This window comes from Penicillium verrucosum (genome assembly GCF_028828655.1).
Source record: "Penicillium verrucosum strain IBT 35672 chromosome Unknown utg000001l_segment0_segment0, whole genome shotgun sequence".
NCBI lineage: Eukaryota > Fungi > Ascomycota > Eurotiomycetes > Eurotiales > Aspergillaceae > Penicillium > Penicillium verrucosum.
This window is the reverse complement of record NW_026643210.1, coordinates 14,476,312-14,501,609: the sequence shown is the minus strand read 5'-3', so window position 1 is coordinate 14,501,609 and position 25,298 is coordinate 14,476,312. Positions and strand designations below refer to the sequence as shown.

The 25,298-nt window shown below is 48.9% G+C and overlaps 9 protein-coding genes across 9 annotated transcripts; 3 read left to right on the top strand and 6 right to left on the bottom strand.

Moving 5' to 3' along the window:
• Positions 1 to 57: 57 nt before the first annotated feature.
• N7516_005351 (uncharacterized protein) lies at positions 58 to 2,068 on the bottom strand (the record flags this gene model as incomplete). The annotated part of the gene is made up of 3 exons (XM_057218071.1): positions 58 to 444; positions 526 to 936; positions 992 to 2,068. The coding sequence occupies 3 exons, from the start codon at positions 2,066 to 2,068 to the stop codon at positions 58 to 60; spliced, it is 1,875 nt and encodes a 624-aa protein (XP_057079954.1).
• Positions 2,069 to 2,379: 311 nt separating this feature from the next.
• On the bottom strand, positions 2,380 to 3,228 carry N7516_005350 (putative DNA repair protein Dds20/Mei5; the record flags this gene model as incomplete). The annotated part of the gene is made up of 3 exons (XM_057218070.1): positions 2,380 to 2,472; positions 2,543 to 2,908; positions 3,007 to 3,228. 3 exons carry the CDS (start codon positions 3,226 to 3,228, stop codon positions 2,380 to 2,382), a joined length of 681 nt encoding a protein of 226 aa, XP_057079953.1.
• Positions 3,229 to 3,390: 162 nt separating this feature from the next.
• N7516_005349 (ubiquitin ligase complex subunit HRD3) lies at positions 3,391 to 6,092 on the bottom strand (the record flags this gene model as incomplete). The annotated part of the gene is made up of 5 exons (XM_057218069.1): positions 3,391 to 3,797; positions 3,864 to 4,900; positions 4,948 to 5,791; positions 5,870 to 6,001; positions 6,056 to 6,092. 5 exons carry the CDS (start codon positions 6,090 to 6,092, stop codon positions 3,391 to 3,393), a joined length of 2,457 nt encoding a protein of 818 aa, XP_057079952.1.
• A 906-nt stretch (positions 6,093 to 6,998) lies between these two features.
• Positions 6,999 to 12,448, bottom strand: N7516_005348 (DNA-directed RNA polymerase II subunit RPB1; the record flags this gene model as incomplete). The annotated part of the gene is made up of 4 exons (XM_057218068.1): positions 6,999 to 11,858; positions 11,918 to 11,988; positions 12,061 to 12,217; positions 12,320 to 12,448. 4 exons carry the CDS (start codon positions 12,446 to 12,448, stop codon positions 6,999 to 7,001), a joined length of 5,217 nt encoding a protein of 1,738 aa, XP_057079951.1.
• Positions 12,449 to 13,306: 858 nt separating this feature from the next.
• On the top strand, positions 13,307 to 15,018 carry N7516_005347 (Set1-mediated histone H3-K4 methylation subunit Swd1; the record flags this gene model as incomplete). Its single annotated transcript, XM_057218067.1, has 5 exons — positions 13,307 to 13,376; positions 13,435 to 13,496; positions 13,573 to 13,661; positions 13,727 to 13,867; positions 13,962 to 15,018. The coding sequence occupies 5 exons, from the start codon at positions 13,307 to 13,309 to the stop codon at positions 15,016 to 15,018; spliced, it is 1,419 nt and encodes a 472-aa protein (XP_057079950.1).
• Positions 15,019 to 16,217: 1,199 nt separating this feature from the next.
• Positions 16,218 to 17,480, bottom strand: N7516_005346 (class I SAM-dependent methyltransferase; the record flags this gene model as incomplete). The annotated part of the gene is made up of 2 exons (XM_057218066.1): positions 16,218 to 17,112; positions 17,176 to 17,480. 2 exons carry the CDS (start codon positions 17,478 to 17,480, stop codon positions 16,218 to 16,220), a joined length of 1,200 nt encoding a protein of 399 aa, XP_057079949.1.
• Positions 17,481 to 20,083: 2,603 nt separating this feature from the next.
• Positions 20,084 to 21,972, top strand: N7516_005345 (WD40 repeat domain-containing protein; the record flags this gene model as incomplete). The annotated part of the gene is made up of 6 exons (XM_057218065.1): positions 20,084 to 20,396; positions 20,664 to 20,763; positions 20,911 to 20,977; positions 21,106 to 21,443; positions 21,600 to 21,726; positions 21,832 to 21,972. The coding sequence occupies 6 exons, from the start codon at positions 20,084 to 20,086 to the stop codon at positions 21,970 to 21,972; spliced, it is 1,086 nt and encodes a 361-aa protein (XP_057079948.1).
• Positions 21,973 to 22,589: 617 nt separating this feature from the next.
• N7516_005344 (uncharacterized protein) lies at positions 22,590 to 23,360 on the top strand (the record flags this gene model as incomplete). The annotated part of the gene is made up of 1 exon (XM_057218064.1): positions 22,590 to 23,360. The coding sequence occupies one exon, from the start codon at positions 22,590 to 22,592 to the stop codon at positions 23,358 to 23,360; it is 771 nt and encodes a 256-aa protein (XP_057079947.1).
• Positions 23,361 to 23,592: 232 nt separating this feature from the next.
• N7516_005343 (tRNA guanylyltransferase) lies at positions 23,593 to 24,993 on the bottom strand (the record flags this gene model as incomplete). The annotated part of the gene is made up of 8 exons (XM_057218063.1): positions 23,593 to 23,805; positions 23,871 to 23,975; positions 24,027 to 24,115; positions 24,194 to 24,369; positions 24,448 to 24,492; positions 24,548 to 24,679; positions 24,835 to 24,924; positions 24,980 to 24,993. 8 exons carry the CDS (start codon positions 24,991 to 24,993, stop codon positions 23,593 to 23,595), a joined length of 864 nt encoding a protein of 287 aa, XP_057079946.1.
• Between the last annotated feature and the right edge of the window lie 305 nt (positions 24,994 to 25,298).

Here is a 25,298-nt window from a genome sequence, read left to right as displayed (position 1 = left end):
TACTCGAGTATGCATCACTCCTAAACTAAGTACAAATCCCTCCCCATGTTATAATCTTTATTTAAAATCATCCTCTAACAAGTCTTGATGTATACTCCTCCCATACATCATATCTTCAATCATTCCCAAGACAGCCCGGTGCAAATAATTCCTCCTCAGTTGCTCCAAGTTCAATTCAGCCTCTTCTAGTGATATCGGAGCACTGGAATTAACTCCAAATGTACCAGAATTCCACATGATTTTCTGTCGTATGAACTCGAACACCTTCATATACGGCGTTACATCATTCCACCGGTCGACAAAGCCAGCCAGATTAGCTGCACATGTAGCAATGGCCTGTTGGTTGTTCAGTCTGATGCGCTGTTGATCCTGAAGATCAGTGATATGAGTTGTCGCCCAGACAATGTAAAGCATCATGATTCCTGCTCGGAATTGGAATACAAGCTATTGAAAGATTGTTAGTCAACCCAAACCACCTCGAGTACACCGCAATAGAAGGAAAGGAAACCGGGGGTTGACACATACTGCAGACCAGGTAAAGCACATCACATGTCCTTCCTCTTGTAAGAGCCGGAAATTGAGACAAACTTCCGCAATCGTCGCGAGGATTTCTTCTGTTCCGTCCATCTCAATGAAATCGCGTTTCTCGTCTATCAAAATCAAGAGACTGTAAACATAAAGCTTTCGCATCCATATAGGATGGAGATAACCGTGCTGGTCATTGTCTGATTCATAGTGTGGAATCTCTTGTCGCCATCTATCAAGGGTGGACTTAAATGAGGAGCTATAGTCTTTACCATATCTTGCAGAGGGATGGCGAGCCCGGTTCTCCCGTGATCTTCTGATGTTGGCTTGGATCTTACGTAGTCGGAACAAGTGGCTTATGGCGGGGTTTGTGCTTAGGGTTGGTTGGAGGTTATCTCCCAGAGTGCACATCTAAGTTATTAGTGACTGTGAAGAGCTATTGAGAGAGTATTCGGGTATAACTCACATCATCGTCAACAACCTTGTAGGCAGCTGATACCGGTCGATCCCACCCGGAGACAATGACCTCGTTGAGCATATAGCAAGTAATGAACATGTTCTCAGACAAAACTTCACTAGACTCAGTCATGGACCCATTGTCGCGGCATATCGATACATGCTTCCGAATCTCTGTCATGGCAGCTGTACAGAAAGGTAACACAGAAGAGACAATCGTTGTAATATCCTCGGAAGAAGGAGAATGCAAAGCATAGAGTATCATGAACAGCGAAGCTTGGATCTGCAAGACCATAGATGGATGCCCCACAACATATGGATAATATCTCATGGCCGAGGCATAATACTCCTTTGACCGGACGGAGTGCGAGGCGTCTCGCTGTAAAATACTGCAAAGGGATGAACCGATAGCATATACCATCTGCAGAAAAAAGGCTTTCCATTCATCCTGGCCATCCAGGATTGCTTCAGCATGCCATGATTTCCAAGCTGCTTCGTTCAAGAAGGGCCATTCGCGGTGAGTCACGGAGAAATACACATTTGTGTAGAGCTCTTTCAGCCAAGGAGAGTCATCTTCAGTCAAAGGATATGAAGGTGCCAAGTCAATCCATGGAACGTCGAAAGTTGTCTCCGGGAATAAAGAGAATGCGCCAGGCGAGAAGGATGGTGGGGATGTTCGAGGTGATCTCTGGCTGCTGTGTTGCAAACCTGATAGAAGTATGAGAGAACCGTCATTTTCTGCGCCGCTACTATTCTGATCAACCATCAGATAGTCCGAGTCATTGCGTAGACCATTACGCTCATGTTCTGGATCTTCACAATCCGTCTGGGTTCCAACATCACATGTCTCCACGGTTGTTTCTGTGGCACTGGACTTACGATCCAGCTCCGCAACCCGTTTCTCGAGCTGTTTCAAGTATTCCAAAGGGATTGTGATGTTATCTCCCGCTTTCCGAGACCGAGCAGGCAAGCATTCAGCACCCTTGCGACGACATTCGCCACATGAAGGTTTGGCATGATCACATTTCCGCTTGTGTCGGAAACAGCGAGCGCATGCTATTTCTCTATGCTTCAGAGGGCGCGACATGCAGCAATTGGGCACATGTAGGAAGTGAGACGAAATGCGGGGGAGACGACTCGCGATAACGGATTTGATCCGCGCCAATACGATATCAGTTCCGTATTAGGTTGCTATAATAGGAAGGTCTAGGCGATGTTGATAAGTAATGCTATACTAATTATATACTGCCTGTTAACTACTATATGACATTGTATGATCTGAGCATTGCCAAGTTGTCAAGTCAGGTCAGATACAGTCCACAGTCATAACATCCATGGTCGTTCCCTCGAGCCCATAAAGCATGCATTCTCACCAGGCCAAGCAGTCGGCAGCGACAATCAGCTTTTGATCCATTTTTGACCTTTTGTATCATATCCAATCAACTTAGGATCAACATGCAGACTCTTGAGCATGAACTCCATTGTGAACTCCTAAGGTAACAATGTTAGCACACAGATTCCACTTGCGAACCCCAAACTACAGTAATATCACAACACGTACCTCATCCTGACTCTCCTCAATATCATTCTTGTTCAGTGGATGACCAGAAGAATCCACATCACCGTAGTTATCAACACCTTCCTCTTCCTCGTCAACGTGCTCCCGCTCACGACTCTCCTCATCAAAATCCCATCGAGTTGCATCGCGCTTCGACTGCTCTTTCCAAGCTGCCATCCCTCCCATGCGATTGACCCTTTCCTTGGCACCAGCAAATACCTCATCTGCTGCGTCCTGGCTGGCGAGCCGCCATTTGGTGACGAGAGTTGGAATCTCGATGTATTTGGGATTGGTCTCGAGGTTGAGGGCCTGAGTTGCTATTTCGAGTTCCTCGATCAGTGCATCGACCTTTGACTTGATCTCTCGGTGCTGCTTTTGCAGTTCTAGAATCTCTGGGTCGGAGGTTTGGAACGATTGTGGGGGAATTGGGGAAATAGTTGTAGCACGCGTTTGCGCTTAGGAGGTACTGGAGTTGTTGTCGAATCCGGTGAATTCGATATTGAGTTCGCCTCTACAGGTATGGTAGGAGTCGCTGTAACTTCGGTGTCCTCAGTAGTCCTGGATGCGACAGGCTTAGATGGCGTGTCGTCTGTGTTTGTCGGTGCAGTTCTGCGTAGCGGGGACTTGAACGGTTTTGAGAGAGCAGTAGCTGCATCGGTGCGACGACGTTTACTAGATGGCTTGTCCATCATCAATTGTATGTAGATGTCGGAAAGTCGATGGTTTTAGAGAGAAAGGAAGACAAAAAGTTGGAGAAGCCAAGTGAAATGCGGAGATGGAATCTTATCGATAAGCAATTGGGATTTATCTACAAAAAAAAAAGGTCACGCTGAAATGCACACACTACAATCTCAATGACCAACTCCTCCTGCCACCCATTGCCCAAATTCAGGATCACCAGGCTGAGGGAATAATCCACGATCATTGGCGTTCCCATTTCCATTCTGGGCATTGACATTAGCATTAGCATTGGCATGGGCGTTCTCATTCTGTCGGTTACGCTGCTGCTGTTGACGGAAATAAACCAAAACCAACAGCACAGCAGCCAATCCGACGATCAGCAGGCCCTCAAGCATTCCCTCGTCGATATCGAGGTCCAGATCGTCATAGTAGCCATCGTCGTGGCCTTCAGATTCCAAGGCACGATATTCATCATCCTCTCCCCGTTGTTGTTCGTAAAGGTCTTCGTAATAGCCCTCCTCGTCGTTCTCGATGAAAGCCTTGACCCATTCTTTTAAGGTGCGGCGGGGTTTCGAGTCTATGAATAAACGTAAGTAAGAAACTAGGAAGTATTTCACGGGGTTGGTGGGAAAGAGCAGCTTACCTTCCTCCTCATGGATGGGATTAATGTTCCCGTTGGTGATACGATTCCAGTATCCTCGAGCTCGAAGTTTGATCAAGCTTAGCTTCACTGGCAGATACGCTTCGGGGCTGAGGTCGAGAGCCAAGTCATAATACCGCTTGGCCATGTGGAAATCTTGGTCTACTGCCACGCCATTCTCATGCATCCAGCCCAGATTCCAATAGCCCTGTGCACTGTGGTGGGCTTCAGCGGCATTATGGTAACATGTAGAGGCCTTTTCAGCGTCGACGGGTGTACCCGTTCCAGACAGGTAGTAGTCGCCCATCTTGACCAAGGAGTCGATGTTGGCTTGCTTGGAAGAGCGGGTCCAGTAAATCAACGCCAGTCGAGCATTGCGCATCAAAGAAGACCGAGCCTTCTCAGCCCATGGAAGAATGGAACTGAGCGAGAGCACAGAGCGATGTTCGTCAAGAAGATAAGCCACATTTGCCTGTGCATTCTCATAGCCCTGCTCTGCTGCCATCATCGATGGAATGAGAGCACCCTCCTTATCACCAGACTCGTAAGCAGCGTTTGCCTCCACGAAAGCTGAGTGAACGATCTCTGCTTTTTCGGCAACCATTTTGTAGTAGGCGGCGGCCACGCCGCAGTGCCGCTGTCTGCCAACACCGAAGTGGGCCATTTCAGCTAGGTAATAGTATGCCTCCATCCATCCCCAGCGGGCAGCAAGCTCGAAGTAACGTGTTGCGGTTGCGATATCTCCTTGGTCCAAGAATAGAGCGCCCAATCGTGATTCTGACGCCGGGGAGTCCTGCTCTGCCGCTGCTTTGAAGTAGTGAGATGCCTTGAAGCCATCCTGAGGAACTCCATAGCCCTTGAGATACATAAGACCCATCCAATGTTGGCACAGAGAGTCCCCGTTCGCAATACCCCGCCGGAACCATGTGAGGGCAGTCAGGAAGTGTTGTTCAACCCCCTCTCCGCGAAGGTACATAAGACCAATATGTCCTGCGGCCTTGGACGCCAGCTTATCAAGCCCTGCAGGGGGTTTGAGTTGACTGATCCATCCTTATTCCAATATTTCTTAGTAACAACCTTGAAATACCTCATAGCCCGTCGGAAATTCCGCGGCAAGCCCCGGGCACCCTCGAAATTCATTTTACCGAGGGTGTACGTAGCCTTCAGCTCACCCTTCCGGGACATGAGGTCCAAGTACTCCAGGATATCTTCCACGCTGGCCTCAGGAGTGGCATTGGCAGGGTCTCGCGCATTTTGGCCCGAGCTCGACACACTGGCTCCTGGACCGTAGACACCACCTTCCTCATCTGCCCAACGATAAGATTCTCGAACCAAAGCCCTACCACCCGGAGGGCCTGAACGGTAGTACTCGATCGCCTTGTCTGCAACCTTCTTGTAGTAATGGATCGCGTGATCACAATCCTTCGGTGTCCCAATGCCAGTGTGGTAGCGATACGCAAGTGTCATCTCCGAACGGATGTTCCCTGCTTCTGCTGCAAACTCATGGTACATCAGGGCCTTTGCCTGGTCTGGTTCGACCGCACCGCCGATTCCCGTCGCATACATGAACCCGACCATGTTCTGCGCTGTGTTGTTTCCGTCCAGCCATGCAAGTTCATGGTACCAGCGAAAGGCCTCTTTGAAATCGCGGGGATGGGAGAAGTTGCCATAGAAGTTCATCTCTGCTAGCAGGAACATCGCATTCGGGTCCCGGTCTTCGTCTGCGGCTGTTCTTAACTCCTCCACTGCTCCCGTGAGATGTTTGTTCAGTTTTTGCTCGGGTTTTTCTGTCGAAGGGCCATTCAAGAATAGCAATCGGACTGTTTGGCGCCCATAGTACACGGCAGTTCCTAGTAATCCTCTTGACTTGTCGGATTGAAGGACTGGGTTCTTAATTGTGCGAAGGGTATTCCAGGCATGTTCAACTCGATCTATTATTAGACAATGAGGTTGATCAGTATCAAGCGTCGGTCGATGAAGCGCGAGGCACGGAAGCTGTCTCTACTCACGATTCATGGGTCGGGGTTCTGCTTCCCCTGTCTGGAACGTAAATTCGTGGTCCGGATCGTGGCCGATTGCCCCAGATGCTGTTTGATCGGTGAGCGGCTTCCCAGGCCCAGCTGCGCATGTCTGCAATAACACTAGATAGGGGGGTCAGCTTCCATTGCGGTCCTGCAGGTGCGGGCAAATCTTACGCAGGGCCGAGAGAAAATGTGAGACCGGCGTCCTCATAATGCCTGCAAAATACTGGTGTTATGTCGGAGTGTGAAGCACATTGCGACTCTCAGAGCAATGTGAATCACAAAAGCGACAGAGCTGGGGATCGCGATATGATGCAGTTCCAGAGTACGGGCCACTTGGCTTGACGGAGCTTCATTTTGCCGAGGGTAGTTACATCGTACAACTATGTATGCTTTCTACGCATTTCTTCTACAATATGTATACGAAGCTCCTTCTTGTCTATCTCATTTAACATGCTCTTCACCCCATATCTAATAAATACTAGGTCGCAAGCTTCCAATATCTCAACTTCTGTATAGACCATCTATCATAGAAGCGGTGAGAATTTATAAGCTGCCAACTCCCACAATCTAGAGACATCCTTGTTCTCTACTACGAGTTTATATGAAAAGAAAATTGGAAATGTCATAAACTTTGTTGAAATCTACTCGTCCCCTCTGGAGGGTGTGTACAAAACAGAAAGCAGCGGTCAAAATACATCCCTGGTGCGCTTTCCATGCAATAAAAAGGATTTGGGCAATTCCCCAATGGTAACCAAAGCCCACACTCCTATCTCACAGCATCCATGGACAGTGTCCTCGATACTGATGGAAGTATGTGCGGTCCTGGCATTCACGATGGGGGAATAGTGCGCTGGGAAAAGCAAAGCAATCTCGAAACGATGGCGGCTGAAACCAAATCGGCACGTGTTGTTGGGTTAATTGGGTTAAAAAAAAAGACTAAACAGATACAATGAATGGGAGACGATCCCCGATATCGTGAAAAAAAAATTATCAATCATTTCCGAGATGTGTAGCGCGAAAAGATCTTTTTTGTTTAGTGGTTGAGGTTCAAAGTTGATGATGGTACAGATGTAGAAAACGAGCCTGAGAAAGGCAAGCCATCTTCGTACCATGTTCACTGGCGCGGCGACGTAGGGCTGTACGCCGGGGATGTCGGGCTGTACGCCGGAGAGGTAGGCGACGTCGGGGAACCAGAGAAGTTTGGAGAAGTCGGCGAGTATGACTGCGGGCTTGTAGGAGACCAACCAGGTGAAGTTGGTGTGTACTTGGGAGAGGTGGGAGATGTTGGGGACAGGTGCCGAGCACCACCAATCGCGGGACTGGTGGGACTGTAGCTCGGCGAAGTCGGACTGAACGCCGGCGAGGCCGGACTAAAGCTGGGGGAAGTCGGACTGTAGTTAGGCGACGTCGGCGAGAACCCAGGCGAAGTTGGAGAGTAGGAAGGAGATGTGGGGGACGCTTGGCCGTACGCAGGCGAGGTCGGTGAGTAGGCCGGAGACGTGGGTTGGAACGATGGGCTGGAAGGCGAGAAACCAGGAGAGGTCATCATTCGTGGGCTTGTCATGCCGATGCCAGGGGAGGTCGGTGAATAGCTTGAAGACGGAGAGTATCCAGGAGACGTTGGGCTAGTATTGAAGGGACTTGTCGGAGAGTAACCACCGGGGCTGCGAGCCGCGGGGCTGAGCCCACCACCAAACGTAGCGCTAGCCTGGTATTCAGTAAGACCTCCAGTAGGCTCCTGGCCAATTTGGTGCATAGGCGAGAACGTCGAATAGGGGTCGCTACCGGCCATGGACGGGGAGCTGGCCATGGGAGAACCAGTGTCATACTGAGTGGCAGCACCGTCGGAAATGATAGCATCTTTGGCGCCGACCGCACCCATAAGGCCGTAGCGTGCATTGTTGGACACGACGGTGTTGAGCAAGCTCTGGTCCAGGTAGACGTCGAACTCACCCGTTCCGGCGGGCGCCATCTGTCCAAGGATCAAGTTCTCCGACACACCGCGGCAATCGTCGAGCTCTCCGAACGCAGCAGCCTCGAGCAGAATTTCAACTGTCTCTTCGAACGAACAACGCATGAGGGCACCATTGTCGGCACGGTTGATACCATGACGAGTAACAGGAGTCAGATAACCACGCACAGTCATCACGTCAACCAGCAGAGCCAAGTGACGGTGATTAACGTAAGAACCGTCAAAGGCAAGCACAAGGGTCAATTCGCGAAGCACAGCTGTACGGGCAGCCTCAATACCGAAAACCTCGAAAATCTCGATGAACTGGTTAGAGTAGGTGCGCGAAGCGTCGACGCCCGGAATCGTTAACACAGCAGCCAAGGAAGATCCACTGGTTTCCAGAACCCATTCCTTGCAAAGAGGATCGGATTTGCTGGTGTGAAGCGTACCGTCCTCGATCACACGGACCTTGCTCTTCTCGTTAATAAACGCACGGTCCACGCCAGGAACACCACGAAGGGTCAAAGTGTCCAGCAGGTGCTGCTCAAGCTTCTTTAAGGTGACGTCGTACTCGACGTCTTCGTCATCGTCCTCCTTGTAGTCTTGGACCTGGCGGATACGAATAACTTGCTCGTCAGCGTTGTTATCACTGAAGATAACTGCAATATCACGAGGGTATGCCTGCTTGATCCTTGTAGCGACATCCTGTACCGTGAGACCCTTGTCAAGAAGAGAGCGGCGACTGAGGACGATACGGAGCAACCACTTCGACTGCTGAGATGCGTCGTCTGCGTTATCTTCAGGAATGATGAAGTATGACTCGACCATATCTCTATCATTTTCGATGACAGTGGACTGAATATCGGGATCATAGTAAATCTCCGTCGACTCCGTCACAGAGCGCAGACTAGTGTGCTCCACAAGACTTCGAAGGAGTTTGGCACCCTCCTTATCGTGGGTCTTCATGCCTTCCTGGTACACAGTCATGGATGGCGTCTTGATGTTCGTGGCAACGTTGAGGATTTCCTTGAGACGTGGAACACCAAGCGTGACGTTCTTGGACGACACACCAGCAAAGTGGAAAGTGTTCAGTGTCATTTGCGTTGCGGGCTCACCAATAGATTGAGCCGCAAGAACGCCAACCATTTCACCAGGGTTGGCTGCCGCACGGGCGAAACGACTTTCAATAGCACCCAATACGTGCTGGAATGCAAGCTTGTTGAGCGAATAGTCGGTGACAAGGCGGCGGAAAGCGAGACGACTGCGCAGTTGCGCCTTGAAGAGCAAAGTCGCATTAACCTGAGCCTCTTGCGAAATGGGATCGTTACCACGAACGATCACCAAGCGATCCAAGAGCTGCTGGACTTGAGGAATGACCTCAGCAGGGTGCAAATCACTGATTGTGCCCTCGCGAATACGGAAAGTGGTCCGAGCCATTTCCAGGATACGCTGGACGTTAATGGGAAGCTGCATCATCTCTTCGTCCTCCTTGACCACGGTGCGCAGGAAGTCACGGTCTTTCAGAATGGCCTCCCATTCTTCATCAAAGTATCTCTGCACCTCGATGTCGCCGGCAATTTCGTTGGCTTGTTCCAAAATCTCTGGGCCGAGGGTTCGCTCGGGGTCCATAACATCAACGCGGAATCGGTCCATGAGCTTCGCATCGGAACACTTGATGTGATCGACACGCTGGTTCTCAATGTGGGCACCATCGAGACCATCCTCTCCGTAGATGAACTGAATGATATCTCCAAGGGAGTTGCGTACAGTGCCATCATATTTGACCATAACTTCCTCGAGAGCCTTGACCAGCTTACGCTGGATGTAACCAGTTTCGGCAGTCTTGACAGCAGTATCAATCAGACCTTCACGACCAGCCATGGCGTGGAAGAAGAACTCGGTGGGAGTCAAGCCACGGAGGTATGAGTTCTCGACGAATCCACGAGACTCGGGAGAGTAATCGTCCTTGGTGAAGTGAGGAAGGGTACGATACTTGAAGCCGAACGGAATACGCTTGCCTTCCACGGACTGTTGTCCAACAAGGGCAGTCATCTGCGAAATATTGATTGCCGAACCCTTAGAACCAGACCGCGCCATTTGAATGGCGTTGTTCAGATCCTTGAGACTCTTTTCGGTAGCATCACCAGCTTCGTCACGGGCATTGTTCAATGCACGAGAGACCTTGCTTTCGAATGTCTCACGCACGTTCATACCAGGCAGGGCCTCCAGTGTGTTCTCGGTTGCACTAGCCGTGATTTCCTCGACTTCCTGTTTTCTGTTGCGAACGGCCTCCTCGATCTTGTTAATAGTAAGTTGATCGGGAATGGTGTCACCGATACCAATACTGAAACCGTTGTGCAGTAACCAGTACCCGACGATGGTTTGAGCTCCACTGAAGAATTTGACACAAGTGTCAGGGCCGTACTCGTTGAAAATGGTGTGAATGACACCACCGCCACTGGCACCGACCGTCTTCTTGGAAAGCATACCATACATGAGCTGTCCACCGTGAATCAAGAGACCTCCATCACTGAGAGGACTAAACTTCTCAGCCAAAGGCGAGCCGTCTTTGTCAACACGCAGAAGGTTCAGACCAGAGGGGAAAGCCATGCTGATCATCTGCTTTCCAGTCCAACGGGGGCGAGGCTTAATAATTGCGGGAGGTGGAATGGCACCATCCCAATCAGGGACCCACAGCATGAGGTTCATAACTTGGTCCTTGGTAAGGAAGGTGTCACGACGGCAGATCTTATAGATACCACAGAGAGTATCCTGCACAATACCCATCAGAGGACCGTTACGCTGCGGGGAAACGATGTTCTTCGGGACCAAGGTGAGCTCAGCAAGCTCAGCGCGCGCCTCTTCGCCCTGGGGGACGTGCAAGTTCATCTCGTCACCATCGAAATCAGCGTTGTAGGGACTGGTGACAGACAAGTTCATGCGGAATGTAGAGAAGGGCATAACGCGGACGCGGTGACCCATCATAGATTCCTTGTGCAAAGATGGCTGACGGTTGAACAGGATATAATCGCCGTTGTCAAGATGACGCTCGACCTTCCAACCATACAGCAGTTGCTGAGCACCCGCGCGCTTAGCGTGGCGAAGATCAATACGTTCACCGTTGTCACGGACAATGTATCGCGCACCAGGGTGAATGTTAGGTCCGTTCGCAACCAACTTCTGGAGCTTCTCAATATTGTATGGTGTGACAACTTCCGGGTAGGTGAGAATACGAGCAGTTGAGTATGGGACACCGACTTCGTCCAGCCTCAGATTGGGGTCACCTGTGATAACGGTACGAGCAGAGAAGTCCACACGCTTTCCCATCAAGTTCTGACGGAGACGACCCTCTTTACCCTTCAAACGACTGCGAAGAGCCTTCACGGGGCGGTTTCCCTTTTGCATCGCCGTGGGTTGACCAGCAATGTCATTGTCCATGTAAGTGGCAATATGGTACTGAAGGAGAGATTCGAATTCACGAATAACGTGTTCGGGTGCACCTTCCTGCTCACAGCGTTGAACGTTTTGGTTCGCACGGACAATTTCCGCGAGCTTGTAAGTCAAGTCATCCTCACCGCGAGCGCCACTTGTGGCTCCCATCACGACGCTAGGGCGAACGGTCGGAGGAGGAACGGGCAAGACAGTCAAAATCATCCATTCAGGACGAGCATAATCATTGCTGAGTCCCATGATGCGGACATCTTCGATGGAGATGTTGCGGAAGATGTTCAAGGCCATTGTGGGAGTAATGACTTTCTTCTCTGGCTGAGCCATCTCATCCTCCATCATAGCCTTGCTAGGCTTCCATGTTCCAACCAAGCAGATTCCTTCCTTCCGAACGGTGGGCTGGGCGTTACCGCAGCCGCCATGGGAGCGGCCCTTCTGGGAGTCCTTCGAAAACTCCTCATCATCAGCAGGCGCGTCGGCTTCACATACCAGGACATCCTTGGACAGTCGCCAGATGGAATCAAAACGACGTTTTGGGTCCCGGAAACGAAGAGCGTCTGTAAACTTTGAATCGGCCTGGTATCCATGTTAGCAAAAACCATTTAGGATTTGCCACCCCAGTAGGGATGACTAACCGTGTTGGCCTTGATCTTTCCACAGTTATGGCAAACTGTCTCTAAAAGCTTCTTGATTTTAGTCAAAAAACCTAGAGTTGGGCCAGGAGTCAGCATGAACAGAAAAGACGAAAGGAGGAAACAGAGGCGAATCTATTACGCACCAATATGGAAGACGGGAGACGCGAGCTCAATGTGACCAAAGTGTCCGGGGCATTCCTTTGGACCCTCTTCGCAAGTCTCGCAGTTGTATTGGCGATCAATTGTACCAAGGCGAGGGTCGTTGATACCCTTAGTCCGGGGCCGTTGGCGTTGGTCATCCTGTTGGTCACTTAGCAATCAAGTCATCGGGGGGCATAGGACGAGGAAACCTCATCCAAAAAAAAGCGTCCGCTAGGGGGAAAAAAACCAAGAGTTACTCACCAGTGTTTCGGGGTATTCAATGTGAACCACACTCATGCGCTTGATCTCTTCGGGGGCGAAGAGACCGAACTGAATTTCCTTGATAGTGCGCAAAGGCGCCTTGGAATAAGGGAAAAACACGTTAGACATGATGGCGGAGTTATTTTGACGAAAAATGAGGATGAAAAAAGGCGGAGATGACGGGTCACGTAGGCGTGTCGTAAAACCGAAATAAACGACGAAGCTCAGCTCCTAAATGTCGCGAAAAAGGAAGTTACGGACTCGCTCGTGAGCTAAAAGTCAGATTTACACGTAGCGACGATGAAAGAAGGTGGTGTGGAAGCAGCTGGCCGGTTGAGGCCTTGGGCAGCCCTTGCCACGAGGGCGCCGGCGACCTAGAGGTCCCGAACGTCACGGAGCAAAAAAAGAAGGAGAAAAAGAGCGCGGCAAAGAAGATCGTCTTCGCGGTGTATTGAAGAAGTATCGCGATGAGACGGCGCGATCCTCCTGGGTTGTTGGAGGCGGTGGGTGGATGTCGTGTCGGGGAGATGAAAGGGTGATGTTCTGAGGTTGCCTCACTGTGATGGGGCTTGAGTTTTCCCTGCGCGATGGTTGCCGTCTAAACGTTGCCTTACCGCTTTGGCAGAAGTGTGGGTACCTTCCCCAAATTGCAGGCAACGGCAGAATCAATGCACTCAATATGCACCTTCCACAATAGTAAATGAGAGCGGTGAATAGTACAGGCATCAATCTTAGGCATCGACTTGGGTTTATTTTAGATGGGCTTTTGTCACCGCCCTAGCATCTTCCGGATTCTATGGATATCGACATCGGCAGAAGGAATGAAGATTATTGTCACTACAGAGAAACCTACTTCAGGTGTTTCACTCAATCTGGATTTCACACTGGATGCTTGAACACCACTTACTATCCTGGCCTATCTCACTGGCTGAGGATTATTCACTTTGAATTCAAATATCCGCCTCCATATAAACACATCCTATCGCAATGAATCTCTCACTCATTGATCCATTTGTCCTGGCGCAAGAATACCCAGATACCTTAACTGAGAAACTGAGTACGTTCCACCCGCACTTCCTCGCAATGAAGACTACTGACTGGTCAACCCAACACAGTCAGCGGCCATTCGACATGTTTAAGCTTCAACCACAAGGGCGATTATCTTGCCTCTGGACGAGTTCGTGAACCCCACCACCAAAAAAAAAAAAAAAAGACATATCACACAACGGCCAGAAGACTAATACATGCTCTAGGCGGATGGCACAGTGGTGATCTTTGACATTGAGACCAATGGTGTCGCGCGCAAATTGAAAGGCCACACGCGACAAATCCAGTCTCTCAGGTACAATTTCCCCAGACTAACACCCCGATCTACATTGAACCCCAAAATACTAACTACATATCCAGCTGGTCTCGCGATGGTCGCTACCTTCTTACCTCCTCCCAAGACTGGAAATGTATCCTCTGGGATCTCAAAGACGGCTCCCGAGTCCGCACAGTCCGATTCGAGGCACCAGTCTACATCGCCGAGCTACACCCATTCAACCAGTACACCTACCACAATTCGGCCACTATCCATCAAGTCATATCAACTAACCAATTATATTCTCCAGTCTTCTATTCGTCGCCTCCCTCTTTGAAGACCAACCAGTACTGGTAGACGTCTCCGACACAAAACCAATCAAACGAATCCTCCCCTCCGCCCCCTCAGACCGCAAGCCCCAAGCGGCGAAGAAGTTGACCCGGCCGTAGCCGCGAAACAAGCAGCGCAAGACGCTAAACACTCGACATGCGTAACCATCTTCACAGCATTCGGCAACCACATAATCGCCGGCACCTCGAAAGGCTGGATCAACATAATCGAAACCCAAACCTGCACAACAATCCACTCAATGCGCCTCTGCAACGGTGTCGTCATCCTCCTCCGACTAGCCAGCAACGGACGCGACCTCCTGGTCAACAGCTCGGACCGAGTAATCCGCACAGTGATAATGCCCGACCTCTCACAGCTGGGTATCGATCTGGAACCATCCGCGATCAAACTGCACGTTGAGCACAAGTTCCAAGACGTGGTCAACCGACTCAGCTGGAACCACGTCACATTCTCATCTACGGGCGAGTTCGTCACCGCGACAACATTCATGAACCCTGATATATACGTGTGGGAACGCAGTCACGGGTCACTCGTCAAGATCTTGGAAGGACCACGGGAGGAACTCGGCGTTGTGGAATGGCACCCCGGCAGACCGATGGTTGTGGCATGCGGACTGGAGACCGGGTGCATCTACACATGGTCAATCGTTTCGCCGCAGAAATGGTCCGCGCTGGCGCCCGATTTCGGCGAAGTCGAGGAGAACGTTGAGTACATGGAAGCAGAGGATGAGTTCGATGTTCACCCAGCTGAGCAGGTGCATCAGCGCCGGCTAGATCAAGAGGATGAGGTGCCGGATGCTATAACGCTTGATGTGGTGAAGGGGGAGGGAGATGCTGATGGCGTTGAGTCGTTTATACTTCCTGTCTTGATGGACATTGAGGACAGTGATTCTGGTGAGGAAGTTGTTGCTGTTGGGCCCGGAACTATGCGACGCAGGACGTCTGGAGCTGGCAATGCCAATGCCAATGGCAATGGCAATGGGGATGCGGATAAGCCTGCGGCTAATTCGACTTCGAAGGGTACTACCAGGAGTCGCCGCCGATAGTTGGCAGGCCTTTCTTTTTGTGAGTGTGTTACCTTTTTGTACCTCCTACATCTTCGTTGTTGTTGGAACTGTACTGGCGTATTTTGCATAGCGGCGTTCATCTTTAGCGCGGATATGGTTGGTCTACAATCCGGCGTTGGGGGAAAAGCTTCTAGCCTTCATTTGATTTAATGCTATAGTCAATAAATATATGATTATTTAAATTGTCCAGGTTCTACTATATTCAATAGAGGTACGGAGTACATATTTATATATTTGTAAGACTCAGGGTCTTCTTTATAGGGAAAAGTCGACAGCAATGATTGCAAAGACTAATAGATCCTGCCATCATAATGCGAATGACCATAATATGAAGGAAACCAACAGTTGTTATAGTAGAACTAGACTTGATGGTGCAGTCTTCCAGACGGTGGTCGTATCAGCACAGACATCGAGGACTATTAGACCATTACTACCCGAAATGGAGAAAGATATATGAGATAGGCATACAAAGAGAAAAGTCGATTCCAAAGAGACATATTGACTCGTCATTCAGGTAGCAAATGGAAGTGTCAGAAACTATAGGAAAGTAATCTGGGTATATATCACAAGCCTGAAGGATTTGAAACCCCCAACTAAAAGCCCAAAACGCCACGAGATGCAAGGTCCAGCATGCAGAGAAAAGAAACAAAAAGAGAAAGGATTGAATGGAGTTGAGTGAAAGAAAGAAAACGAAAAGTCATGACCCCAAGTAGACCGTGGGCGCATAGAAAAAAGCGCATTGAAAGAACATACACATCGTGTCAGCCGTCAATCCCCCCAAACCTCCTTAGGGAGTCAATTAAACAATGTTCATACCCATTCCGGCTGTTGGGACCTGTGAGTCCTTCGCTTCCAGGGATAGTATCTCGGTTCTCATACAGACCTGGACTAGAAACAAAACAAAAATCATAACGCTGTGGTGTGCTGTGAAGCCGTTGGCTCTGGGGCGAACATCTAGTTGTACTTGCAGCCCTTGCAGCAGAAACACATTCGACATAATGTGGCAAGTGCACTCTGGGCCAGCCAAAGTCTCTGAGCGGCGACCCGGTCTATTTTGAATTCGATGATCAAGCGGGTGTGGTCTTTTAAGGCAATAGCGTTGACATGGTCGGAATCATCTCCTTCAAATTGAAGGAGTTGCCCTTGGGTCGACTGCCATGTGGGTAGGATTCACCAGGTTATTCCTCAAGAGGTTTTCGCGCTTGATAAATGTGCAGAAGGTTGTACGTTTTGATCTTTTTGTCGAAAGCTTCCTGTTTGACATCGAATGCAATGCGGTCAATCTGCTCCCTGGACCAAGAAAGAACCCGACTGAAAGGAGCCAGGCACAATGGCTGAACACTCTCAGAGATAGCCAAATTGTACCAGCGCGCAACCTTCTGCTCGTGGGAATCAGGATGCCATGGATTCATAGGCAATCCCACAATCTGGTGGTCGATCTCGGTGAAGCCCGCTTCTTGCAAATTCCGGATCGTTTCGTTGGAGCTGTGGGCCAGGGGCCGCATGGTGGCTTCAGTTGCATGCTTCAAGGTCGAGTACCAGCTAGCCATAGCGCGTCCCGGTTCACCATCTTTGTCCTCAACGCGGGGCCGGAAATCGATTTCGACTTGCTCAAACCAGGCACCCGGCCGGAGATGCTGAAAGACCCGTCGATAGAGACTTGGCCAACTTGCAACACTACCACATCCCATCTGCATGTGGATGATATCCCATGAATCCTCTCCCAAGGTCCAGGGCGCCTCAAAGTCGAACGGGGCATAGAAATCACAGTTCTTTGGGAAATTGGCCGGTTGGATCGGCGCGAGGTCAACACCGACCACGAAGGAATTCGGAAATTTGTTCGCAACTTCGATGCTCCATATACCCGTTCCACAACCCAGGTCGAGAATTCTGGACCCCGGGGGATGTGGTGCATAGATCAAGCCATCCTCGGCCCGTGCAACGGTAAACAGTTTGTGGAATATGTCGAGACGGTCCTGTTCTTCCTCGTCGCACGGGAGCGGGTAGATTCCTTTCCGATAGCCGTGATACATTCGGCCGTTCTCTTTGTGATTCGGGTATTTCTCGGGTATCCTATTCGGGCGGGGGTCAGTCATTGAACCTATGTTGTATACAATTGAGTGTGGAGTGGCATACTTGCGATCAGAAATTATAATCGGAGATGATCGCGATAATTGGGATGTGTTTGACGTGTGGGATGCCTGTGTGGCCACCGATCCATTGCTAGCAAAACGAGCGTTCCTGCGAGGATCTTTATCGACCGGATCTCTGTCGATCAGCGTGTACAAGTCCATTGCGGAAGACGGTTGTCGTGATCGGACTCGATCACTCGCCACGGAGTGCGAGTAGTATCTAGAGTGGCCGGCATCGCTCGCTGGGGTCGACTCGGACTTGTATCGTTTGGGCGGTGGTGGGGAATTTATGGGAGGCAGGTGTCGCATCCTGGAATCCCCGTTCGTAAACATTTTCGGCAGCGATGTGCGATCAGGCGCGGGAAAGGACCCAGGAGACTCTCTGTAAGACATGCTGATATCGGCAATCAATCAATGATCGCGCAAGATATCTGAGGCAGTTGTGAATCGACCGATCATGCCAGTCATGAAAAAGGAAGTCGAAAAGAACAAGTTAGGTATGAGAGACACTAAAACACAGCAAAAGCACACGAGCAAGTGTGATGAGTTCGGGCCAAATGAGAGAGGTTCTGCGATAGGGCGGATCGTACGGTCGGGGTGGTGAAGCCCAGGGATTCGAGGTTCTTAGGCAACTGGGTCAGATTGGCTCAAATTGGCACGGTTTGATATCCAATGTCAGGTCCAACTTCTAATGAAAAGAGAAAAACTGAGGAGAAGGAGGGTTTTAAGGTTGTTAAGCTGCGGTTTCCTTCCCGTCGGGCCCACGGGTAGCGGGGTGCGGGTAAAGCAGCCAGCAAAACAAGAGAATGGGAGAACAAGGATGAGAGAAGGGGAAATGAGAAAAGAAGTTTGGTGCAGAATTCGGTGCAGAAGTACGGAGTCCCTCTGTACAAGAGTAAAGTACGATCCGCGCTACCGGTACTCGTTGTATCGGGTACGGAGTACTTGTACTTGGACATTGTAATATGAATATTTTGGATATTTTGGATATTTTGGATTATTTTGAATATATATTGATCTTCTTATCTGTCAATCTGTGAAATATTTGACAATTCAGTTCCTTTATATAACTATCAATTATACTATATATTCCGTACAGAGTCATCCTATAATCCGATATATTATGTCGTATCTATGTACAAGACTTTTTATGCACAGGCATCCCAGAGCAGTGGTTGAAGGAGCAGCTAAACCAATTAGGGCTCGGGGTCAAATCCTAGTAATTTAAGTCCTTTGCTTTTCTTCTTTGCTTTTTTTTTTTTTTTTTTTTTCATTTTGAATATAATAATTTGAACTTCTCATATTCTATCATCTCCTCTGTATAATACCATAGGAATAGGAATACCTTACACGAATCACTAACTCCATAAGAGCTAGATCGACGTGGACCAAAAAGGTTGACCCACGCCCTCAGCGGGATGCGGACCGTCTGGGCCTCTCATTTCCAGGGATTCCACTTGGTGAGGGCCCAACAGAGTGGTAAAGGCGTCAACCCAGGTAAACCTAGGTAGGGTACTCCGTAAGCGTGGCGCTATTCACTTTCTGCCTTGGTCTAGTAATAATGGTATACTCTGTATTATACCTACAACACAATATGTTTTGACTGTGCCACCTGGGACAACCTTGGAATGTGTATGTTGTATGTTGTATGTACTTCTGTCACACACTCTGCATTCTGCTCTAAAATAAAATAAAATAATAAAAGACCTTGCAATTTATCCGGTTGTAGTCTGATAAATACCTATTCCCCTCACCGCAACCCAGAGCCCTGGGTCCGGTGGCTGGGATACCACATCTTGACCAACACACTTTAGCTGTGTGGTAATCATTTACTTGGATTCTCTGTTTGTGATATGTAAGAATTACCCTAAGACCACCCCGCTGGGTCAGCTCATGACTCGTTAAACCTTTTGATTTTTAATTTCAATTCCTACCCTATACGGAGTACATATATACTACTTAAGTACCTAGTTATATCATGCATTATACGTGTCAACATTCCCCCTCAAGCCCCAATAATGGTCCTGTGTCTTTCCCCATTGGGGTATTTTGGACTTTCCCAGGACACCGGGTCCATCCCAGCCTGATTCACATTACTAATAAAACATATTATCCATGCCCTCCTCTTCGGATACAAAGAAATCTGGTCAAACCCCGAGTTCTCCTTGCATGTTACATACCCCGTACAATTAATAAGTATATTTTCACGCGATCCAGCGCGGCAAGCGCTGATTGCTGAACTTTCCACCTGAGACTGACTCGTCATTGAGGGATATTAATCCTCCAAAATCTGCTCAACACTCTTGGTACTGACAGCTCATGGGATTGGATTTAACAAGAGTGCCATCGTGCATTAGTGAGTTATTTGGGAGGGACTAAAATCTAGCGTACTCCGTACGGAGTACGGAGTACATTATCCAAACTTTTTCTTGCCCCTTATTCTCGACTAGAAGCAAATACATATATTTTCAATTTCGAGTTTTTTTTGTGATCAAGGGAATCTTTTGAATTTGGTTAATATATTTTTGTATACTATTTGAGTAGTCAAGTTAGTGATCGGGATGTACACGTTGAGGTACGGAGTACATCGTGCTCCGTACACAGAATATTGGGCCCCACGTCCCGCCAGGAAATTTTCCCTGGCCAAACTCCAACCTCACCGTCCAAATTGAGTAAAATCCTCCAATAAAACAGAGTACGGAGTACATAAAACTCAAATATCAAAAACACAACACACATCATCAGAGACATTAATCACCAATTTGGAATCATTAAATCGCTGCCCCTCACATCAGCCACAACGGGATCACCCCCAGAGATCAACATCTCGATATCAAATTCAAATTCAAACCCGAGAACGAGATCCAGCCACACAACAGGCAACGGGACTATCAGCTCCCCTAAATCACACAATGCACACACTCAAATCAGTGGCCTCATCGACTCTGTCGCTGCCGGCAGATAATTACATCTACTCGATCGTCCCCTCAGCCCCGGGGACTTTCGCCGCCATCTCATCAGATGATTCGCTGCGCGTCTTTAACGCCGCCGATCTTGATCGCGCATCTGTGATCTCGGACGCTACCCACAATGGCGGTGTTACCGCATTGCGCAGCTTCGCCATGGGCGAGTCACACCTCTTGGCTACCGGTGGCCGTGATGGGAAGGTGAAGGTTTGGGATGTTCGGGCTGGGAATGGAAGTCCGGTTGTGGAGATGGAAACGGGTGAGTTTGTTTTGGTTAAGCTTTTTTTATTATTATTTTCTTTTTGAGGGGAAGAGTTTTATGCATCTATTGCCTATTAGGGTTGTCTTCGGGAACCTGCTTGGACAAGTGCAGTTTTGTGTTTTGCTGCTGCATTTCCGGTCGCCTGTTACTGGTTTTCGGAGAATTTATCGACGCTTGGATTCAAGGATGGTCCTGGCTTGGTTGCGGGTTTCGTTGCGGGTTATCAAAATGCATATTTGCTAATTCTTTGTCTTATGTGTCTAGCGAAAAAATCACCTGTTCTGTCTGTGGCTTGTAACCCGGAGACAAACACTATTGTTGCGGGAACGGAACTTGTCTCATCGCAGGCGGTTGTTGCATTCTGGTAGGTTTCATCTTATACTTCGGGTTTGATTTGAATGCTGGACCCAGCATTATCATTCAATCGTTACATCGGGATCTGTCTTCCAACCCTAAGACAAAAACAGCTGTGCTCTATCACCAAACCCAAATCCCACTAACCAACAAATAGGGACATCCGCTCCCCCCAGGAATTCCGCCTCCAATATGTGGAGAGCCACAACGACGATATCACCGAGGTAAGTGTACCTCCATTCTAAGCCCGGTGCCCCCAACATCCCCCCAACCATCCAATTCAATACCCACATGCAATACCAGCCAGACTAACCATTGCATCGGCACCTTGCCTGTTACCGGTGGTACACAGCTCCAATATCACCCGACGCGCAGCAACATCTTACTCTCCGGCAGCACGGACGGACTAGTAAACATCTACGATACAACCGTAACAGATGAAGACGAAGCCCTGGTTCAAGTGATCAACCACGGCTCCGTACATCATGCTGGGTTCCTGTCAGAACGCACCATCTTCGCCCTCAGCCACGACGAGCACTTCTCCGTGTACCCGGCCACGGACCCGGACGATGCCTCGCAGGAGCCCGAGCCCGTGCATTTCGGTGATGTGCGCGACCCGCTGGGATGCGAGTATGTTGCGCAACTCTGTGTCGGTACACAGGGGCCGTATATCGCCGCTGGAAATAAGATGTATGTTTCTTGTCTCGCTTTGTGGTTTTCTTTTTTTTTTTTTTCTTGTGTTTGGTGCTCGGAAGAAGTCGTGGCACGCACACGTGCTGTTGTGCTTGTGTTTTTCTGGGTTCTTGGGCTGGGCTCGTGGGGTGTTTGCTAACTAGTATCTTGCAGTGACAACCGTCTCGATCTTGTCCCACTCGTTTCAAGCCCGTCGTGGAAGCTAGACCGGGATAATCTTTGGCGCTTGCCCCGTGCTCATTGCGAGGAGGTTGTGCGCTCGGTGTACTTGGATGAACAGGTACGTTTTTCAGGGGATGCTTCTTGTTATATGTTATATAGATCTGTTGGGCTGCTTTTGGCTTTTGTTGTCTACAACCCTCGCTAACCCAACTATCTCCATCAGAGTCAATCAGTCTTCACCTGTGGTGAGGATGGCTTCGTGCGGGCATGGAGACCTGCTGAGGGGAGTGATGCTCCAGTCCAGTCTGGGTCTGCAAAGGCTCGCCCGAAAGAGAAGAAGAAGGATAGGTTCAAGCCGTACTAGTCTGTATACTATGTGCGGGTGAATTCATTTGCATCTACTGCTGACGGTTGTCTGTTGTGTATCATTGGGTGTTTGGGTAAAAAAGGTAAAAATAGATAGTCCTGCACTTAGGTCATATGAGGTTATGTCGTTACTATTTGAATTACTGTAGTCTGTGAAATTAATTGGTTGGGTGGTTAGTGGGTTGGTAGTATCTACTTTGTAGGTTGAAATATATTTCTGGAATGTGAAATGATGAAATGACCTTCGTTGGGGCATATACATTTTGATTTTGAACCACATGTACTTTTTTTGGACCATTGCCAATTCAAACAGAGTTTTCTCTTTCCAAAACTAATAAACTATACATCTATTCCAATCAAAGCAAAAGAAATAAACAAAGCAGGAAGAAGTATATAGTCCGCCCGTCACGTGAATCCGAACAAGAAATCTTATCTGACCTTTTTTTCCTTATCCAAACTTTTTTTTGCACAAGGGACTCTCCCTCAAATCCCTTCTCCTCCAATTCCACAACATACACAACTAAGACCCAAGCAAAATACCCAAGACCCAAAAACCAAGCTCCATTTCCCACCCAAATCCTACAATCCAAGGGCAAACACATCACCCACCCCAAAATGGACGCCCAAGCGTACCTAATCAAACACGGCTGGTCCGGCCCGGGCAACCCATTGAACCCAAACAAACGACCAGGCGCACACAGCGGACTAGGCCTCACGCGACCACTCCTTGTATCGCGCAAAGCGAACAACCACGGCGTGGGCAAGAAGACAACAAAAGACCCGACGAACCAATGGTGGCTGCGCGGTTTCGAAGATGCACTGAAGGGAGTCGGGAATGACAGTTTCGAGGCCAACTCATCGCGTGAAAACAATGCGCTGACGAGCGAGCTTTATCGGCATTTTGTGAGGGGGGATGGGTTGGCCGGTACGCTTGACGGGAACGATAAGAAGAAAGCCGAGAGCGGGACGTCTACTTCCACTTCCACTCCTACCTCCAAGTCGAAGCGCAAGCGTGAGAAGGAGGACGAAGGCGATCGCAAGGCTAGGAAGTTGGCTAAGACTGCGCGGAAGGTGGAAAAGGCTGAGAGGAAGGAAGTGAGGCGTGTGAAGAGGGCTGCGAAGGCTGAGAAGAAGGAGAAGAAGATTGCTGGGAAGCTCGCGAAGAAAGCTTTGAAGGAGAAAAAGCGTACTGCTTCTGAGGAGGATTATCCGACGCCCACGTCGATTGATCAGGAGTCTGATCAGACTGGGGTGGATAATACGGAGACGGATGAGGTTGTTGCGCGGTTAGAGAAGGCGGCGAAAAAGGAGAAGAAGGAGAGCAAGAAGGCTAAGAACAAGAGCGCAGGAGGTGATGGGGTCGCTGAAGACTCAAAAAAAAACTAAAAAGGAGAAGAAGGACAAGAAGGAGGCTAAAGCCTGATGTGTCCCTTTTGTTCTAACCATTTTGATATTGGAGCGCTTTACATGCATGTCAGGACCATGTATAAAATTCTGCATACACCGGTTTTATCTTACGCCATCTAGAAACCGAGATACCCTTTTTGTTTGGCGAAATCATGACTTGCAACCATAGGAAATGTAAATGTCTATCTTTTGCTTTTGTGTTGAATCTAAGCTACGCTGGTAACTTTCCAGGATTACCTGATAGAATCCAAGGTCGTTTCTCCCAGAATTCATCTTTGATGATATCCACATGGTCAATCACGACCTGTGCTTTCCGGCGTAGTTTGCGGGTCTTGTCTTGCTGTGACCTTGACTGCTGAGACTCGACCACCGGTGATTCTTCGTCTGCAGATGATTTGGTAGGCTTAGGTTCCTCCAGTTCGTACTGTTGAGACATGTTAGAACGGATTAAGATAAAAAGAAAAACACAGCATGGAAATCGGCGCATACCTGGCGATAGAGAACAGTGCCCTTTTTATAGATCTCCAGCTCGTTATTGTAGTTGATACCAAACCGCTTGAAGAGAATCTCGTTCTTGTCGGCAGACACAGTACCCTGATATCAAGTCAATTACCTGTACTTCGAATTGGAAGAACAATAGCCTACCTTTAACTCTTGCTCGGCATCTGTGTTGCTCATTCCGCCTTGTAGCACCATTGTCCAGAAGGTAGTGTTGTAGAGGTTATTGATATGACCTAGTCATATTGGGTTAGTCATATGTGGCTCGAAACAAGGGTATTGCGAGACTATATCGCTATGGTACAGTCACTTACAATCAACCTGTCTCCAGCTCATATAATCACGGAGAATACGGTTATTTGGGTAAATGACCGCACGCCCATCGAAAGAGGGCAGATATGGTGGGAGGAGAGGTCTTTCAGGGAAGTACTCGCTCCACTTGTAGATATAGTGTGCTGTGAACGTAGAGACGATGGTGGTCACTAGTTTCCTGGATAGAAGAACTCCTGTCAACGGCCTTTCTTTGAAATCACACCGTAGGAGATAGAAGTAAAGAGGGAATACTCACCCATTGCGCCGCTCAAAAAGTTGGCAGTTGGGGTGGAAGACAAAACTGAGGGAGTACTGTTAGTGATTGCGAGGATAGCGATGAAACGAGCTGGACATACCTGAATTCGTCACTGACTCCGTAGGCGATGCATAGGTCCGGAAGCTCTTTCATGACCTCAACTGCCGCAGCATTCATCAGATCCAGTGCCCGGCGGTCATTGGGTTTCGCGAAAGCATAGTGATCAGAGAGTCTATGTATGTTAGACTCTGAATATACAGATGAATGCATTGTTGCAGTCATATCATCATATGTTGGCGAAATATATGCATAGGAAGACGGATACTTATTGCATGAATATTCCTTATGCATAGACCATCGCCATGAGTAATAGAGATGGAGACTCACTTGTGAAATCCTCGTCCATCAATGCGGACCACAATCCACGTACTGGGGAGCAGCACATCCGGCTGCTCGAAGGACTTGACGTACTCAAATCTGTGTTCTTTTAGTAGCTGGACTATTTTTTTTTATTGGAAATTTGATTGCTTACCTTGAGTTCGCCATTATTTGATCTACCGGACTTTGATGTTAAGGGACGAATAGACCCGGAGAATGGAAGTTCCAAGGTTGTCATTTTGTGCGATTTCTGCCCGCCCGCATTTGCCCCAGTCACTCGAAGGGTCCGATTTTGAGGACTTGAAGTGGTTTGATGGAGAATAATATTACAATGATTTTCTATGAAGACGATAGGTCACTACAGTATCTAGATGTACCCAGGTAACTGCTATGTATAATAATAAAAAGTCCATAAATAAAACTAGTATGTAGTTGAGATGCATATCAAACCCCAAGAGAGCAGGATACTTCAG